The sequence below is a fragment of the Rosa rugosa genome, chromosome 7 (assembly GCF_958449725.1).
Source record: "Rosa rugosa chromosome 7, drRosRugo1.1, whole genome shotgun sequence".
NCBI classification, from domain to species: Eukaryota; Viridiplantae; Streptophyta; class Magnoliopsida; order Rosales; family Rosaceae; genus Rosa; species Rosa rugosa.
Genome location: NC_084826.1, coordinates 22,114,896 through 22,134,854, shown reverse-complemented (window position 1 = coordinate 22,134,854; position 19,959 = coordinate 22,114,896). Strand labels below are relative to the sequence as shown.

The following is a 19,959-nucleotide window of genomic DNA, read 5'->3' as shown; positions in this document are numbered from 1 at the left end:
TATGGGACACCCAATACACCCCGCCGTCTACTGGATACCAACAACGCATCCACAGCCTCCAACAACCGTCCCCGGAACTCTGCCATGACCTGCAACGCCTCCAAAGAGGTTAAAAAAGGGATGAAACATCGGTGAGCCAAAGCTAGTTTCATCCCCGCTTGGAAACCCAAGAACCACCACTGACGCTGTAGACCACTACCCGTCTGGCAGCACCGCAACATCACCACGACCAAAGGCTGGCAGTGACGCTGGGCCACCGCTGGATGAGCGCTCTTGAAAAGCTAGAGAAGCCGCTAGGGTAGAAACGGCGGCTAGAGAGGCTAGAGAGAAGAGAGAAGCAGGGTTTTTCAGCTATATCAATTCTCATTACCTCTTATTAATATTCTATATATTATATATAATTTATGCCAAAAACAAATATTATTTGACAGTATACTAACCTTGTGCAGAATTACTTTCTGCAAAGCAGGGGACCTTTCAAGAAAATTGAACAGCAATTTCCAACCGAAGCATTCATGGAATTCCATTCCAAAAGCAGCAAATTTGAAAATATAGGCACCAAATGTAGTACTAAACTATCAACATCTTGATCATCATGCCTCATAATCTTGTGTTGAAACAATTTAGCACAATTATAATAATTTATGGCAGTGAGTATACTTATACCAAAAGCGATCTCACCTAATAAGTTAAGAAAGAGTAATGCTTACTATACTTGTTTGCTAATCATGTTTCTTATGTTATACTGGGAAACAAGAAATAATAGTGATAAACACTACCATTGTAATGAATCTTTGTTCAGAACAGTCAGAAGGTCAACATTGGTATTATATTAATAAAATTTGGTCAATGAGAAGTAAAACTACCTAAAGCAATCAATTAATGATTCCAGTTCCTTTGCCATCCACTAAATTGCATTGTGAAATCATCAAATGAGGGGAATGGTCAGGACCAACTCCATAGACCTTTCACACTCTATAGTGTCAAGAATTACTTACTATTACCTGAGGAGGTTAACTATCTGATAAACATTCTTATGTTGTAGAGAATTGGAAAAATTGTATATCTCTTGTATTCATCTCACCATGAGGTTTATATAGGGTTACATCATGTATACAAAAGGCAATACATAATAGCTATACTAATCAATCACACATTACAAGTATGTCAATCGCATACATTACGAGTCTGTCAATCGCACATTACAAGTATGTCAATCGCACACATTACGAGTCTGTCAATTGCATACATTAAGCAATACCTATTGCATGAATAGTCATATCATTTACAACACTCCCCCTTGGATATTCCATGTCAATAGTGTTGCCTCTGCTATGCGCTTCTAAGTTGCCTCGTCAAAAATCTTGCCAAGTAATAAAAACCCTGTGGGAAAAAACAACCTTGGTCGAAGGAGAAAAAGAGCACAACGCGCGTGAATGTGGAGTAGTCGACATCCTTCAACACTCCCCCTTGTGCCGCTCAAACTTGGTGATGACGCTTTGATTGTTGCCTCGTTAAAAACCTTGCCAGGTAACAAAAACCCAGTGGGACAAAAATAACCCTGGTCGAAGGACAAAAAGAGCACAACACGTCCTTCACTTTTCGAGATCGAACATGTAGACATCATGCCTCCCCTTGATGTCGACATCTCCCCCTGATTGCTACAATCATGGGAGTTCGGATAACTTTCTCAATCCGAGGTTCATGTAGAGCAATAATCTCTGCATGATTTGAGGAAGTAGCAACAAGGGTCTGTTTTGTAGACCTCCAAGATATCGCAGTGCTTCCCATGGTAAAGACATAACCCGTTTGGGAGCGACCTTTGTGAGGGTCAGAGAGATACCCTGCATCAGCAAAACCCATCAAGACATCGTTGTCATTTTGATGGAGGGGAGGAGGAGTAGGACACCAGCCACCATGGATAGTGGCGTCGACGGCTACATTACGGAAATTGGCGTTTTTCCTTATGGGATCCGATCCCAAATTCTCGTCATTTCTTTTCTCTCTGTAGGGATAGAACAAGCCCATATCTATCGTACATTTTAAGTAACGAAAGATTGCCTTTATACCAGTCCAATAGCGTTGCGTTGGCACGGGGCTATATCTAGCCAACAGTTCATAACAATTGAGGTGTCCGGTCTTGTATTGTGTTAGGTACAATAATGCGCCTATTGTACACCTATTGTACATAAGTAAGCACTTCTGCTATTAACACGTCTTCGTCATCATCCCTGGGACGAAACGGATCCCTTTTAAGGCCAAGACTACGGACGACCATGGGAGTACATTTTTGACTTTATCAAAATGCCAAGCATTTATTGACAAGGTATACAAGTTCTAAATCTAGACAAAACCGTGTTCTCCCAAGGTCCTTCATCTCAAACTCGGATTTCAGGCATTTAGCGGTTTCCCTTAACTCTTAAGGTTTCCAATTATGTTTATCAACATAAACAGCGACAATTGCAAATCTGGAACTTGTCATGGAAACGCATGGGCATAGTTCATCATATCCCTTCCCATTCAAGTAGTCACTTTAGTGAGTGTTTCAACCTCGTTGCAAACGCGCTCCGTGGTCTAGAGCCACTTGACTTGGGTAAATGAAGTTCACAAGAACCTTCATTATATTCCGTATCTAGATCCCCATAAAGATACATAGTGACCACATTCGTAAGCTGCATGTTTAGTTATTTGGAAACTACCAAACTGACAAGGTAGTGGACTGCAATGACATCCATTACGAGAGAATATGTCTTCTCGTAGTAGATTCCAGGGCGTTTTGTGAGAAGCCTTGCGCCATAAGGCGAGATTATCATCTCTTTTTCTCATCACGCTATCTAACGAAGACCTATTAATGTCAACAGGTTTTATGTTAGGAGGTGTTGGCATCTCAGGCCCGAAATCCTTCCTCTTCGTTAGTGAATCCAATTCAACCTGGATCACATCATTCCATTTAGGCCAATTTTCTCTACGTTGGCATTCTTCAACGGAGTAAGGTTCAATGTCATTGGTCTCAACAATTCCACGTCCTCATGTACACTAGTGTAGTTCGTAGAGATCTCTATATTCTCAGAAATTGGTTCTAACATTGAGGCGTCCTCCAACGATGTCTCTTGGACATAACCACAATCCAAAATATTCTCATGAGACGGATTTTGAGTATCAATGATCAATGGATCAAGTTGTGCCAAACTCGCTCTCTTCTTAGAGCGAGAATCCATCGAACCTATGGGTCTCCTACGCTCTCTAGCGGAACCCATGGCCTATGACGCCATTATGCCACCTTGTGGCGTCACCATACCACCATCCATGGTGGTGGTGCCGTACCCATCTTCTCTGGGTGTCACCATGTCCTCTTGTGGGGACATTCCACAAATCCAGCAAAAAAAAGAGATCGCCTGTCAAGGGTTCTACATAGCGGACTTATAGTTGGAGACTCATGTCCAACACAAATATATATATATATATATATATATATATATATATATATATATATATATATATATATATATGCATTCGTTGCAATGACTCATGTTGATGCGCTATGGCGGCGCAATTGGCACATAAACCGCACACTCAAATATGCATAAGTACGAGATATTAGACTCGAACCCAGTCACTAGCTGTAACGCAAATAAAAGTTGAGTGGCTGCTATGAGTCGTAGATGAATTAGCATAGTTGCATGCAATATTACATAACCCAAGCGGAAATATTGGTGCGCATTACCCAAGTCCGGGCTACCATCGTAGTCTTTTAATGGTGGCTTTTCTGCGAGACCAATTGGGTGTGTACATGGGAATATGATACTTGATATCAATACCCAATGATATGCAATAGTCATCGAAAATTTTCGATGTAAACTCTCTAGCATTATCAAGTCAAATTGACTGAAGGGGATGATCTGGGTAGTGAGCCCGTAGCCATATGTTATGTGCTAAGAGTGTAGTATAAGCAGCATTACGAGTGGATAATGGCACAACACGTGACCAGCGTGTTTGCGTATCAACCAACACCATAAAACATCTATATGGTCCGCAAGTTGGTTGATCCAATCCACAGAATTCCCTTAGATTCTTTTTAAGAATAGAATTATTTCCTTAGTGTCCTTTGCATATGATGCTCTCGATCCTAATTTTGCTAAAGAGCAGGCTTTGCAAAACGAAAGATGGGCTTTAGAAGCAACCAAATAAGAATGTGGTTGAGCCACGAAGTCACAATTGACTTTAGAAGTAGAAAAAGGAGTCAAAGAGGAGTCCATGGCGTCAAAGCCATGTTGTTGTCGTAGGGGGTAGACGACACTTGCCCTAAGTGGTCGGTCATGCACAGTCTTGGCGCCGTGAGGCGTATGTGCTTCTCCTCGAACCGATTTTTGGTTCTTACTTCTCTTTGTTTTGAAGAATGGATGTCCGTGTGAAGTCTTTAATAGACGGATCATCATATCACGACCTGGGTGTCCCAAACGGTCATGTCAAAGCCTATATGTGTCAGAATCCCATAAATCATTTCTCATGACATGGCTGGATTCAATGACTCGAATAGTGGTTGCATACAACCCACTAGAGCGACACATAAGTTTCTAATACTCGTTTATGCCCGTAGTCATTAGAGGTGATGCAAAGGAACTCTTGTCCATTCTCACAATGTGTTTCCACATGAAAACCATTGGCTCTTATATCTTTCAAATAAAGTTCGAATTAAGGTATGTCCAAGACATTAAGTAAAAGAATCGACACTTTATTAATAGCCAATGATTACATCAAAGTTTCTTAACGAAAGTCTAATCCAAAAATAAAAGTCAAACTTAGACAGATTGTAGTCACTCAATCCGTTTGGTAACTCCAATCAAATATGACCAGGGAAGTAGAGAGAGATGTCGGTGGAGCGAGGCTCTCTTAAGTACCTCTAATCTCAATTACTTTCCTAGACATCATACTTCATTGGATGCGCCACTTGAGAAAGAGTTAATACAAAATTGTCATTTATTAATTAAGGCATAATTGCCATTACATAATTCTTGGAAAAATAAAAGACTATTTAATCAAAATCTGCGACATCAACATGGTTGTTTTCCTCGCCAGATTTGAAGTATGTAATGATGAGATTGACGTCATTGTCATTTCCATCATCTCCTTCAGCTGCGAGATGAGCCTCATGCTCTCTCATATCTTTATACACTTGTATTGTGCAGCTTTGTTTTTCCACTCGCATTCTAGTGTTTTAAACCAATGTTTTAAAGATCCACATCTATAGCATTACCTCACCTATTAATTGAGATGCACCTTGTGCATTTGGACATCCTCCATGGACGTTGGTGGCGACACCACCACTACCGGCGGCGCCTGTTTTGCCTCTCCCACGTTGGCCAATGTTGCCAGTCCACTTATCAATCTTGCGGTTTTCCTTCCTTTGTAGGGAGGTTGTATGAACCCACACGTCCATTTCGTTGGCCCCTAACTTTTTAGGGTTCCGCTCCTTGCGCCCTTCTTTAGGTGCGCTATTATAATTCGCCTCGTGAACGCTCTTAGTTCCAACGGGCCTTTGAATTATAGTTTTTCACGAGTATGTTGTTAGTTTTCTCAGTAATTGACATAAGTTGATGAAACCTCGTAATCCATCTAGCATTGCACACAAGCCTATTGCTTGGCAATCATTAACACTGAGACGGGGAAGGTTGAGAGGATTTTTCTCAATTAATCTTTAGTCTGTGAGCTCTTTTCCACAGAATCTCATTAGTAGTGAGGTGATTCTTGACGTCATTCACCCATCGGTGATAACAAATGTCATTTGAATCTGGTTTAGTGAAGTCGAGTTTTTGCACGTTTGCATTCGACATTCAAAGACAAAGGAGATTAGATTAGTTTTGGAGTAAAAATTTCCACGACAACTAATATAAGATTTCCGAGCCTTAATGCTACCAAGAAATCGATTTCCAAGAATATTTGGATTAGACCGAACAATGATGTTTAATATGGTCACAATTTGATGCTTGCGGACGCTCTTAGTCCGAGCATTATGAACACTCTTAGTTCATACGAACACTCTTAGTTCGTTAAGCGTGAATCTCCATAATTCCGCTTTATTAAATACTCAAAATCCTGTTCATATATTCCAAAATTGTGCAAAAAATAAAAGGAATTTAAAATACAAGAAAGCAGCAACCTTAATTACAAAACTTACGTGTTGAAATTCGGAGCAGATTCTCTTCTGAACAGCTTTCACTTTGATTGTTGTACCGGTCTCAAAATAACTCCGATAAGGTAGATGTTTCGGAGCCTGCAAGCAGACGGATGTGCACAGGAAAGGAGAAGGATGCAGTCGGTGTGCGTTGGTGCTGCAGGGGCAGCAGGGATGCGTGCGCAGGGGCGCGTAGGTGCTGCAGGGGCAGGTGCGCAGGTGAGGCTAGTGTGGGCTAGGAGCTGCGGCAGTGAGGCTCGAAGGTGGCAGTGGCAGGTTTTGAAGAATTTTCTGGTTTGGTTTTTTTTCTTGTGGTTAGGGCTCGTGCTGATAACGTGTTGTAAAGAATTGGAAAAATTGTATATCTCTTGTATTCATCTCACCATGAGGTTTATATAGGGTTACATCATGTATACAAAATGCAATACATAATAGCTATACTAATCAATCGCACATTACAAGTATGTCAATAGCATACATTACGAGTCTGTCAATCGCACATTACAAGTATGTCAATCGCACACATTACGAGTCTGTCAATCGCATACATTAAGCAATACCTATTGCATAAATAGTCATTATCATTTATAACATCTTATAGTTTACAAATACTTTGGCCATTGCCAAAAGTTTTCTACTCCTTCCTCATTAAAATTCTAGGCAGAAATTCAGATGCTCTAGGACACAGTTCATACAAAAGTAACACAACCACACTTGCATCATTACTACATAGTATATACTGGCGAGTCGGATCGTATTAAGCTTCGTCTGCCTTCCAATCTTGCATTTATCATGTTAGCATTTCATAATGATGAGATACAAGACAAAATTACACCTAAAACGACCTTGAATGGCACTGGTCATACACCATAATCCTGTTTCTTTTCCAAGCATGAAGTGCCTCGTAGCATTGCTATACAAATATCACAAATCGAATACCTCAATTGCTAATTTTATATACCGACTGTAAAATCACAATTCTTAACATATTTTTATAATTCAAATCTTCAATTTACGCCCAAACACTTGAGCCTCAGGTTCAGATTCCATGTAGCATTCACGAAGCAACAAGAAAGTCTACATAAATTCAAACCTCACGTTTTTGCAAGTTCATCAAACCCTAGCACATCGACGCAAAGTTTAAGAAGAATCATTATGTCAAATTCTAAAAGAATGCTCAATCGAACCCTGAAAATCACTTTCGACCGTGTAAATTGTACGATTTCCGTAGGATTATATATGTTTCAATCTCAGATTCAAAAGAAGTACTCACCAGGTGAAATCGAAATGCCTTGAATCTTGATCTTCTCCACTACTTCGTCCTCGTCTCCGAAAATCTTGAGCTCTCTAACTCTCTGAGACAAATGAGAACCGACTATGCTAACCTTGAATGATCTTGTTGCCGCCAATATAAGCCCGCTTTTGAATTTGTACGGCTATGCTGTATGGTTTGTATGGTTTTACAATAATACTCCTCTTTTCAACCTATAATTACAGTACGGTCACATTCATATAATTACAGTACGGTCACATTCATTTTCCTTCATCAGATTTTGGCATTTCCGTCATTTTCTTTAATTTAGTGAAAACTTGTTTTGAAAATAATACATAACTTGTTTATGACAATTTGGTCTAGTGGCATTAGTCTCATTTTTATAAGTTGGAGGTTATGAGTTCGACTTACGAAAAACTCATTGTTGTAATTTGAGTTTGTTGATGTAATTAAAAAATAATAATAATACGTAATTTCATTGCTAATTAATTTTCTAAATCTGAAATTGTTATCTGACAATCAAGCAACAATTAGAGCTAAATGAGTCGACCCCCCAGCATTCTTCCACTCAGCCCTTGATGATCTCGGCGATTACACACAGTGATTGAAGCTTTTTCTCGTGGCCTCTGGCCGAAATATCAAAGTTGTAGGGCTTTGTGAACTTGCCTTGGTAGCCATTGCAAGGGAATATTTCAATATCATATGTCCAGAGAGATCCATAAAATTGAAAACTTTGCACATCCTCCAAGCATGTGTTTATTAATGAGGAATAAGTGTGCCTTAGGCCAGGACAAGTGGAGTTTATGGTGACTTTGGAGGATCGGGTTTGAAGGGGAATAGAAAGGAGGTGAATATTTGAGAGTAACTTTAAATTGAACCTTCGGAACTTAAGAGGCACAAATCTGAATCTGAACCCTATTTCTCTTGTATTCAAAGTTGGGCTCACAAAACACAGTTTCAACCACTATCTTTTTTGCAAAATGTTATGGCGGAAATACTGAAATAGCACCAGCAAGCCCCAACTCTCTTTGACCAAAAACTAGAGCCCCAACTCTCAAGAATTAAAATAAGAACCACTGTAATTATTGCAATACCCCTTGTACAGAACAATATATATTTCCACCAACAGACTATGAAAATATTTCAACAGTAGGGTAAAATAACAAATTTATTCAAAACATCCATTCAAGGTCAAAAACTTAACTCTAAACAGCAGGGACGAGAGCTAAGAGTATGATTACATCTCCAGAAATACCGCCAATTCAAGAAAAAGTGCTGTTTTCATTAGCTCGCCAATATCTTCCTCTGACAGCAAATCATTGGTGAGTTTATGAATCAGCAGTAGATCTTTTTTTGGTGGTATAAGGATAGTACTCCTTGCCATTATCAATTCTTGTGGTCTGGCCCCCAGCATCAATGAGTGCAGAAGTGACTGCCAAGGCTGCTCCAGCAGAAATTGCAGTTGGAATGCTCCTTCCTATAAAATGGGCAGCACTTAGTATAATTGAATACATTTCCGGTTCATGAATACATCTTCCCTCTAACACATTAAATGTCAATTTAGAAACTAAGGTCTGAAGTCTTGAATCATCATGTAATATACTGGTCAACTCTGAATACTCTACAATCCAATTAAATAGCAACTAATATATGAAAAATTCTCATTGACTGGAAACAATATTTGGGTACGAAGTACAAATTCTTCACATGAATGGGAGATCTACAGGGTATTTCTGCATGGGCTGAAAGTAAGTGGGAATTCTTTATAGTGTGATTCTCAGACACAAGGATGTTTATATTCTTAAAAACTAATCCCCTCTTGGTTGTTACTAAAAAGAAATTGATCTATCTTGATGATACTAGGCTAATAAATTAGAAACAGACAGTTGAAGAAACAATATATGCTCTTCAAATTCAACAAGTAGATAAGGACAGTATCAGCAGCCCTCTTTAATCTATAAATATAAGTGTTGGACCTTTAGCTGATCTAATTACTGAGATAGAGACCCTACTAAGATTCTCTAAGTTCCATTAAATCCTGCATCCATGTATTAAAGTAGTCCTAGCAGCCATGTGGCAGTTGGACAATTCATAAACAAAAAGTACAAGCAAAAGGCTTCAGGAAATGGAGTGCTTCCAGAAGTCTTTTTCTTCCAGCAAAGTAGTTAGTTTTTATGCTTTGCAGACATTTGTATGACATGAACAAACAGATAACCTAGATCATTCATGTAGTTACGGAAAGGCACCAAACACACACAATACATCTAACATCATCATCCTCACATATCTAATTATCAAGGGTGTGTGCATACAAAACATACTGAAAAGCTGACAGACTGACATTGTAATAGTCAGCGACAAATAAATTTTAGCAGCGACGTGCCATTGTTTTAATTTGGAACTCATAGATTTTTAGTAGCAGGATCAATTAAGTTTTGAATATGTAATCAGCACAAGTGTCAGAATAAGTTCCAATAGCATAAGTGAAAAAAAATTTCATCTCTAGAAACTATAGTGCCGAAGTAACGCCTTGATCCTGTCTTGTCAGGTTAAAACTAAACCATTTGTAAAGATTTTACATGATACCTTTGAAGAAAAAAAAATTCGAAACAATAGCCCTCAAGAAAAGGTTTGACTTACTCTGACAGTAAACTTTGAAAAGAAATCTTTAATTTAAAGAAGAAACCCTATCTTGGGGAGCGCTTCCCAAATTGGCTAACAGACTAACATGAATATTTAATGAGATGATGTCTGAAGAAGCATTTAGTCATGAACATGTGTAACAATTACTGACAAAACCACTCATACCAGCAGGAATCAAAAGTTTGAAAAAATTAGGCATAAAAAAGGATCTTCACCTTTGTAACCTAGAATAGTTGATCCAGCAACAAAACCTCCGACAGCTCCATTTACAAAGTCTCTCTTCGACCTATAATGCTGCACAAGCTGCTCCACACCAATGTAAACTCCCCCAATTGCAGCAAATGTCATCCCATAGTTTCCCATCATCTTCAGGGTCCTTATCAGCCCTGGAAGAGCTACACTTCTCTCAACACGAGGCACATCATACCAGGTAGCAACTATGGTCCCAAAAATAGTTCCTGCAACCAATCCAGTTGTTGCACCCTTAATTGTCTTCATAGTCGGAGTATCCTCATCCTCCAAATACCTACGCTCTGCGGGGTCCAACCCATCCATGACTGTTTCCTATATATGTACCGACCGAAACTGCAAGCCAAAGATACATACATCAGAATATACAGTCTGTTCTCCTCTCGACTCTATTCACTTGAATTATAATATCCCTCGATCGGCATTAACAATATCTCTCTAAGCACCGAAATTTCATTTCTCAACGAAAAACTCTTCCACAGTAGCAAACAAATGCACTTGGGAGACAAATCTAAATCCCATTAAAAAAAAATAAGAAGGAAAAGTAAAGTTGTGAATCGCAATGTATTGAAAGGAGAATGAATAAAGCTCTACTTTGCCCAGAACAGGCCATTTTTCCGGTAGTCAATTCCAGTGTAAGAGCAAGAATCAAAGCATGCTTCTTTTAACCACTACATGTATAAATCCAACGAAACACAAAATTCCCAAAACCCCTAATTTTCCTAACTATTCGAACCCAGAAATTGGAACACACAAAATGCAGATCCAATTTCAACAAAGCATAAAATGATTGATGAAATGAAACCCTAAATAAGCAAATCATTATGATCGAGGAATATATATGAATCCATGACAGAGGCCCAAACGGAAACAGAAGCCCATCAGAGAAGAACAACTTACCTTCGAGGCGGAGACAGAGAGAGAGAGAGAGAGAGAGAGCTAGGTACTACACTTCCAACATAGAGAAGCCAAGACTCTCAACTCTTACAAAATGGAAATTGGTTTGCACCAGGTTAAATTGACTGTTTTACCCCTTTTCAAATTGGGCCATTGTATTTCATTGGGCCACCTACCCGACCCGCGAACTCTAACCGCTTTTCATCTAAAGGAGAAGGCAAAATAGCCAAATTACTCCCCGACTTTTTCTATGGCTACCGATTTATCCATTAACATTTCAATTCTGATTATTTACACCCTTATTTTTCTAATTGTTGCCGATTTGCACCCTATCTTTGACTTTTAAACTTTCCATCCAATTTTCCATTAACTTGACCTCACATGTTGGATATTTTTGTCTTTCTAATTGTCACCCAAAAGGGGGAAAAAAAATTAGGGCTCTTGCCCAAAAGCACCAAAATGAGCCAAACTTTTCCTACTTACCCCAGCAATAGATTTTTGTTCCCACATACACAATTTCACACCAAATGACCATTTTACCCTCATTTCAATTAAAAAATTACAACCACACTACTCTTAAGTCTCTCTCATCCTGTTCTCTCTCTCTCTCTCTCTCTCTCTCTCTCTCTCTCTCTCTCTCTCTCTCTCTCTCTCTCTCTCTCTCTCTCCCACTGACTTCCGGCTCCGGCAAAGTCCTAGGCCGTCTGGCGCTCAAGTATATCGGACCGCATCAGATCACAGCCCAGACCCGAGTCAAATCAGGGCTACGTCAGTTCGAATTATGTGAATGATTCTGCCATAGTCAACGGGTTACGCTCCAACCTGGAGTTCCTGATCAAATCGGAGCCGTCAACGCAGCAGATCTATGCACATAGGCTCTCCAGCAGCAAATTTTGTATCTTCGAGTATGACGACGGCGACGTGTCAGGGATCGAAGAGGCTCTGAGGTTCGAGTGCGTCCCCGTGGTGATTATGGACCGCCCGATCTAGGACCTGCTGAGGTGGCAGGAGATGGACCTCCTTGTGCTCTTCTTTTATTCAAACAGCGACTAACGACGAAAGAATGAAGCGCGAAGAAGAAGAAGCAAATAGAAAGAAGAAGAAGTCGACTCCGACTGCTGGGTTCGAGGGTCCGAGTTCGACTGCAACAGAAATGGAGAAGAGGACATGGGTGCCCAGAGCTTTTCTCTGGGTGCCCAAATCAATTTCTCTGTTTTTTTTTTTTTTGGTAAAATGGTGCATAAGGCCAAGAAAGAAAGAAAGAAAAGTTCTATTGGGGCAATAGACGTTTTGAATTGATGTAATTTTCTCATTTTTGTTCTTTAATTAAAGTTTTATTTATCTAATTTTAAGAATATTAGTTCATATTCCGGCGACCAAAAGTTCTATTGGGGTGCAATAGATGTGTATTGGGGGGCAATAGAGGTTTATTCCCCCTCTATTGGGGGGCAATAACGTCTATTGCCCCTCTATTAGGGGGCAATAGAGGTTTCAGAAAATTCCGGTAGGCGGCTGCCGGCGATCGGAATCCGGCGAAAGTTGACCGGAATCAGGCGACCATTGACCGAAATCCGGCGAAAGTTGACCGGAATCCGGCTGCCGGTGATTGGATTCCGGCGGCCGGTGACCGGGCTCCGGCGAAGTCTCCCATGTTTTCTCTCTCTCTCTCTCTCTAAGTAACAAAGGGGTGAGGGTAAAATGGTATTAAAAAAAATTAAAAACAAAAAAAAAATCTTAATGGGGTATTAGGGAAGACCTCTTTAAAGTGTTTTGGGTAAGAGGGAATTAAAAAAACTTAATGGAGTAAGTGGGAAAAAAATCTCTAAAAATGGTGTAAATGGACAAAAGACATACGTAAGAAACAGAAGGAGATTTTTTTTAAATTTCTTTTTTTTTCTCCAATTTCTTAATAATCTACTAATCGAACAATCTGTTTCCTCCCACCATATCACTAGTACTGTTTGTTTCCTTCTCATCATTTTGCAAATGAAGAATTCTTTAATTTGAAAATGGAGGATGGTGGGGGTGAATCCATGAGTCATGCTTTGGGTTAATGCATTTAATTACATAACCCATTCGCATATGTAGATTGTAGAAGCAAAGAATGATGAGCTTCCTATTGATCAACTGTTGTCCTGGAAGCAATCACATAACTAGTTTTCTGCATATGGCCTTGGAACCTCTCCCAATTCGCTGCCCCACCCCCTTCATCCAAGTGGCCGGTAGTTTGCCCACCTCCCTTGTTCGTTTAACCAATATTTGCGATCTGGTATATGTTTTCTTCTTTCTTTTTGTTTTCCATTTGCTGGGAAGGGTGTTTTGGGAAAAAATGGGAGAGGATAATGTGTGTATTAAAAAAAATAGGATGTGTGTATAATTATTCTGAGAATAATTAAAAGCAATTCTCTTTTTGAGTAGTAGTTGAAAAGACGAAAATACCTCTCATGTGTTAGTTAAGTTAACGGAAAATTGGATGGAAAGTTTAAGAGTTAACAGTAGGGTGTAAATCGGCAATAATTAGAAAAGTGAGGGTGTAGATAATCAGAATTGAAATGTCATGGGGTAAATCGGCAGTCATGGAAAAAGTCAAGGGGTAATTTGGCTATTTTGCCAAATGAGAAAATGCAGTCTTTTTCTAATTTTTTTGAAAAATAAATAAAGAAATCAAGCAACTCACTCTAAATCAAGAAAACAACCTTTCAACTCCAGAAAAACAACTCACAGTTAAATGTGAAACTCATGTCCCTCTTGGACAACAAAAGAAATAATACACTTGAAACTCTCTTTTAAAACATGTACTCATGACCTCAAGTAATCTACATGATACCCTCATGATGTAAGACGTCAGACAGACTAGAGCTATAACTGAATCGTAGCCCGCCACCCAGACAGAGTTATGACATTCGATATACTCACCTCAATCGTAGCCCGTCACCTGGACAGGGTTATGGCATCTGATATATTCACCTCCGTCACTACTGTGACACTAGATCTGTAGACCGAAAATATTTAAAAGTCCTACATGACTCAAATTATTACTCCAAAACTCAAGTACTCTTTCTCACAATAAAATCAACAATTACATAATATATTGTATTCTCGCAGAAAATAAGTGCTCGCAATAATAATACACAGAATCACCATTATTACTTCACACAATACCACGCTATCCAGATATATATTTCACGTAAATATATCTATACGTAGTCATCCACTCAGGAATGCCTACTAATACCAACTATAGTCTACTCTCACGAAAACTGAGAAATTCATTTTTATAATTAAAATCTCATTCTACTTACCCATGAACTGTAGTCGAACAAGTCCATATAATTTAAAACAAATATTTATTTCCATAAAACAATTTTCACAATTTAGCGATTAAATGTAAAATAATGAAACTCAATTCGTAAATGAACCACATGAGATTCACTCACCTCTGATTCCAGCTGCGTCTTCTTTAACAGCCAAGATCACACAAACACAAAACATTCGCCCAATACAATTCCGTCAAGCACCTAATCAGATACGGTCTCAACTTACCACACAAATCACAAAACACAAATATACAACAATCCAACGGTCGGATCCTCATGGATCGCTTCTAGGATCATCTTCTCAAAATTATACGATGATCCAACGGTCGAATCTTCACGAATCACATGTAGGATCATCCTCTCAAAATTATAAGACGATCCAATGGTCGGATCTTCACAGATTGCATGTAGGATCATCCTTTCAAAATTATACTACTTTCCAACGGTCAGATCTTCACAGATCGCATGTAGGATCATCATTTCAAAATTATATGACGATCCAAGGTCGAATCCTCACAGGTCGCCATTAGAATCATCTTCACAAGTTTTTACTACGATCCGACGATCAGATCTTTACATATCACATTTAGGATCATCTTCACCAAATTATACGACGATTCAACGGTCGGATCCTCACGGATCACCCTTTTGAATCGTCTTTTCACATTTATTCAAAGATGCAACGGTTGGATGTTCATCTGTACCACACAAAGTCATCGAAACACTTCTACGATCAATATATCAAAACTGCAAGTTAATCGGATGGTCTGATCCTCACGGATCGAAAATCAAGATAAACCAAAATTACGTAAATCTAGCATGCATCACTTTTTCACAATATGACCTCATGATATATCAACACACTAGTATCGACGAGCAGGTGATCACCTTGATAACAAAATCAATAATCTCGGCCGGACGCGCTGCAATGTGCCGCTTGCAGTGGCTACACATGGGTCCCATGCGCTGCCAGGTCAACCTCCACAACAGGTAAATCAAGCCGTCCAACATGTATATATTGAAGAGAGGATCAACTTTCATACCTGGAGCTAACTCCGGTTAGGCTAGATCGGAAAATATCACATCTGTAAGCTGGAAAAACCTCCACCGTTGAACTTCAATTCCCGATCTTTTCCATCACACTTTGAATCGTACTTCAAGGTTGGTATGGATGTGATCTAAAGGAGGAGATGATTCTAGAATGGTTGGTCTCGAGCCGTGAAGTCGCCGGAAAACGAAGATGAAGTCGGGTCCACCGCCGCCACCCTTTCCGGTGTTTGATCTCTGTCTGGGGTGCGTGCCGGAGTAAGCCGCCGCCATGGGGAGGAAGAGGAGACCAAGGTGAGTCCCTCTGGGCTAGGTTCGCTGTTGTTGGCCGCCAGAATAAGGAGATTCAGCCCGGTCGGGTCACCGGGTCCGAGCGCATGTCGGGGGCTGGGAGACAGAGTTTCTGGATTTTTCTGGAAAAATTATTTCTTTTTTGGAAATTATGAAATTTTCAGAATTTTTTTCTTCTATTTATACTAAAATTGAAACTTTTTCCGATGGTCGTAACTTCTTCATACGAACTCCGATTTTCGTGTTCCACATGTCCATGAACTCGTTTCGACGCCTCACAAATTTCATGAAGGAAGTTTTTGATGAAACCCAACATACAAAAAGTCGAACTTCGTGACCCCCCCCCCCCCCTCCCCTAAAACGTTGTGTTTCGAATAAAAATTTGTCCAAAACATTTTCGCTCCACCCGCGAACCACGAAATTGTTGAACACTTTACTAATTTATGGAAATTCCAAGAATTTAATAACTAACTTTCGGGGCTATGTTCTAAAACTCGGTCTAGGCGGCGCCTAGGCGTTGGAAGGTGTTTGGCCGCCCCGATTATTGCTTAAACGCTTAGAAAATCGTTCTAGAATTTGGGCGGGCGTTTTGCGGGTTTGGCGGCGGCCTAGAAGCTCTGGGCGGGCTGGGCGGTTGGATCGTTCTTAATTTATATCTCTCTCCCTCACTCCTTCCTCCATAGCTCGACCACTTTCACCTTCTAAAGTACTTCTGATAGTTTCATATCATAGAAGACGAAGACCGTACTCTTTGATTTTTCCAGTTTTTTCCTTTTTTGGGGGAGAGGAAGGGAGACTAAAAGTGAAAAAGGGTCATCGCCAATCTAAAAGTGAAGAGGCCTTGAGAGAGAGAGAGAGAGAGAGAGACGCAGATGCAGAAGATGAGTGAAGAAGACAAGAGAGAAAGAGATGCAGAAAAGGAAGAGCACGTGAAGGTGGACAAAGTTGACCACTATTAGCTCAATTTTCAATTTTTTAGATGAGTGTTGGATAAGTCATGCATATATATTAGGTGATTAGAAGTTATCCAATATGAATAATTATCCAAAACAAATACTATTTAATATTTTTGATAGTTGTTTTAGTGTTTGTAATGTAATTAAGCAATTAAATTATAAAGAACACGTAAACTAATTCATCCATTTGTGTTTATTATTAATAAAAAATTTAAAAAATAAAAACCGCCTAGGCGCCGCCTAGACTCCCGCCTAGGCCTCTAGGCGCTGGGCCCTTGACCACCGCCCGACTAGCGCCTAGCGATTTTTAGAACCTTGTTTCGGGGTATTACAATCTACCCTCCTTAAAGAAATTTCGTCCCGAAATTTGTGTACACTAGTCCACCAACGGATGTGAAAACCTCGTTCTTCAAACTCACTCTAACCTTGACCAAGTTACTTACTTCCTTCGAAGTAGCTTTGTCAACCTATCCAGAAACGAATAGATTCGACAACAAATGTCACATCCGCTTTCCCCTCGATCACACCATGATCAATCACAAGTGATTTATCATGGATATTCTTCCTCGGCATGAACACATAGAAAAATTTTGCACACCAGACATACTAGGGGATAAGGCAAGCCTATATGCCAATTCTCCAACCTTCACAAAAATATGAAAAAGGTCTGACAATCTTTGTGCGAACTTCCCCTTCTTGTCAAAACTCGCACTTCTCAAACTTATCATCAAACTTTCCCTCTCTCAAAACCTATAGAACAATCTAAATATGCTTATCAAGATCCTCCAAAGACTTGAAATAAATTCAGATATCTGATAGGAGCATTTTAATGTGATATTTTAATAGTTAATTCCTCACATTTTGCTTAGTTAATTCCTTAACGAATCGATTTTTAATTCAATTTTTATTTTTAGGTACATTGGAGTAGATGATGATGAAATAAGTGTTAGGTCCATAAAATGATGGAGAAAAATGGAAATGCACTAAAAAGGTCAACTTTACACATTTTCCTACTCCGACTAGGAGAAACCAAGCCAAGCAAGGAAGAAGGAGCGACCACCTGACCAAATGAACTTCAAATGAGCTGAAAACTTCCAGATCCATTCTAGACATCCTAAGAAACATTTCTTATGAAGAGTGCAAGAGCCAAATAGAAGTGGAAGGCCTTCAAACAGTCAACCCAATTTTCTGCAGAAGCAAAACTGGAAAACTGGACCTGTAAGGAGTCCAGCAGCAATTCCGGCCCAAAGACATGGAAGTAAATTCTGAAAAAAATTTTACAGCATGATCTACACTCATGGTGGATCATTTCATATGAAGAAGTCATGGGCAAAATCTGAAGTTTTGGTAGAGAATTAATTCAAGGAAAAATGAGCAGAAAATGCTCAAACCTAACAAATTCCATTAGTGTTTAAATATTCAAACCTAGCAAATTCCATTAGTGTTTAAATATTCAAACCTAAAAAATTCCATTAATGTTTAAATGCTCAAACCTAACCTATCCTCATTTGTTTAAGGCCAAATAGTTTTGCTTGGTAGCCTATAAATAGAGGCTACAACAAAGAAGAAAAACACATTCCTTCATCCATTTCATCTTCTTTGTCTCTCCATTTTCTCTCCATCCTCTAGTTTCAAGTTTCTGCATTTTCAAGCAAAGAGAAGAAGAGAAGAAGAAGCCATGAAGCCTCTTAGCATTCATCATTCACCTTGTGCCGTGATAGTGAAGTCTTGCTTTCAAGATTCAAGATCAACGTCACAAGCTCTTCATCATCCACTCCCTTCACAGTGTAATTCTATCTTTTTCCTTGTAATTTCTTTTGGTTTTCTTTGTTTAGATTTGTAGAACTATGAATTGTAGTTAACAATAACGTTTAGGGCAAAGTTTAAGCCCAATTTCTATGTTTGAATAAAGATTTCGAATTCCATAATTGTGATTCTAAGTTGCTTATGTGAGTTTGTTCGATTGAATTTGCTTGACAGAAAACTTTTATATGTTTATCTTATTTGGGTCGACACTTATAGGATTTGCATGTAATTGGTGCTAGATTTTGGTAAACGATTCACCTAATAGTTTTGTGAACCTAAATCACAAGTAGTAAAGGCTTTGGACAAAGGTCGAATTCAATTGAAGAGGATTGCAAATAGGTGAACTTATTCATAACTAGGTTGTGCACTTAAGTTGATAACCTTTCTCTATGCTTCTTGCGTTGGACATGTTTTGATTAGCTAGCTTTCTAGACTTTGATTGCATGTTTAATAGGATTGATCTAGGTGCTTTTATTTGGATTAATTAATTAAGGAAAGTAAAATATGGGAAATCATTTGCTTCGAATGTTTCACATGATCAACTTCTTTCTCATGACTTGGATGATCAATTATAGGGTTTGAATCAAATTTGATTACATGGAATTGGTTTTGATCTTTGTTTCTTACGTTCCATTCTTGTATAGGTGTTTTTGTATTTTCTTTATTTTATTTATTTTAATTTTTGATTTTAAAAATCCTAATTCCTCCCTTTTTACATTAACTTGTATATATTTCTATTCTTTGTGTTATTTTTGTACATAATACTTTTTACTTTATTATTTTAATTCTTTATTTGTTTACACAATTACAGGTGTACCCTCAATCCCCGGCTAGAACGATCCCTACTTATTCTATACTAACAACTACATTTTGCAGGGTTAAATTGCGCTCTTGCTTTTAGCGTATCAATTTTTGGCGCCGTTGCCGGGGATTGACACGTGCTAACTTTTAGCGTATCAATATCATCCACGAATACTACCACGAACGTATTCAATTAAGGATTGATTGATTGAACATGCGGTTCATCAATTCTATGAAGGTAGCAGGCGCATTGGTTAGACTAAAAGACATGATGACAATTCAAAATGTCCGTACATAGTCCCAAAAGCAGTCTTAGGAGCATGCTGCTCCTTATATTAGTATCTAACCTCAGACATTGATAACGAAATACAGGTTGTCCAGGGACAGTTAACACATCCTCATTCCTGCCTCTAGCTCTCAAATAACATTGCTCTCATCACGATGATCTTGCCAATTTTTAACCTTCACTCAATGTTGTATTGTAGTCCCGTCTAGAATACAAGCCTA

General features: G+C 39.1%; 1 protein-coding gene across 1 annotated transcript; it reads right to left on the bottom strand.

The window, feature by feature from the left end:
* Window positions 1-8,506: 8,506 nt before the first annotated feature.
* LOC133722617 (outer envelope pore protein 16-3, chloroplastic/mitochondrial-like) lies at window positions 8,507-11,349 on the bottom strand. Its single transcript, XM_062149489.1, has 3 exons — window positions 11,238-11,349; window positions 10,304-10,673; window positions 8,507-8,922 (listed from the first exon to the last, which is right to left on the bottom strand). The coding sequence occupies exons 2-3, from the start codon at window positions 10,641-10,643 to the stop codon at window positions 8,774-8,776; spliced, it is 489 nt and encodes a 162-aa protein (XP_062005473.1). The 5' UTR covers window positions 10,644-10,673; window positions 11,238-11,349; the 3' UTR covers window positions 8,507-8,773.
* Between the last annotated feature and the right edge of the window lie 8,610 nt (window positions 11,350-19,959).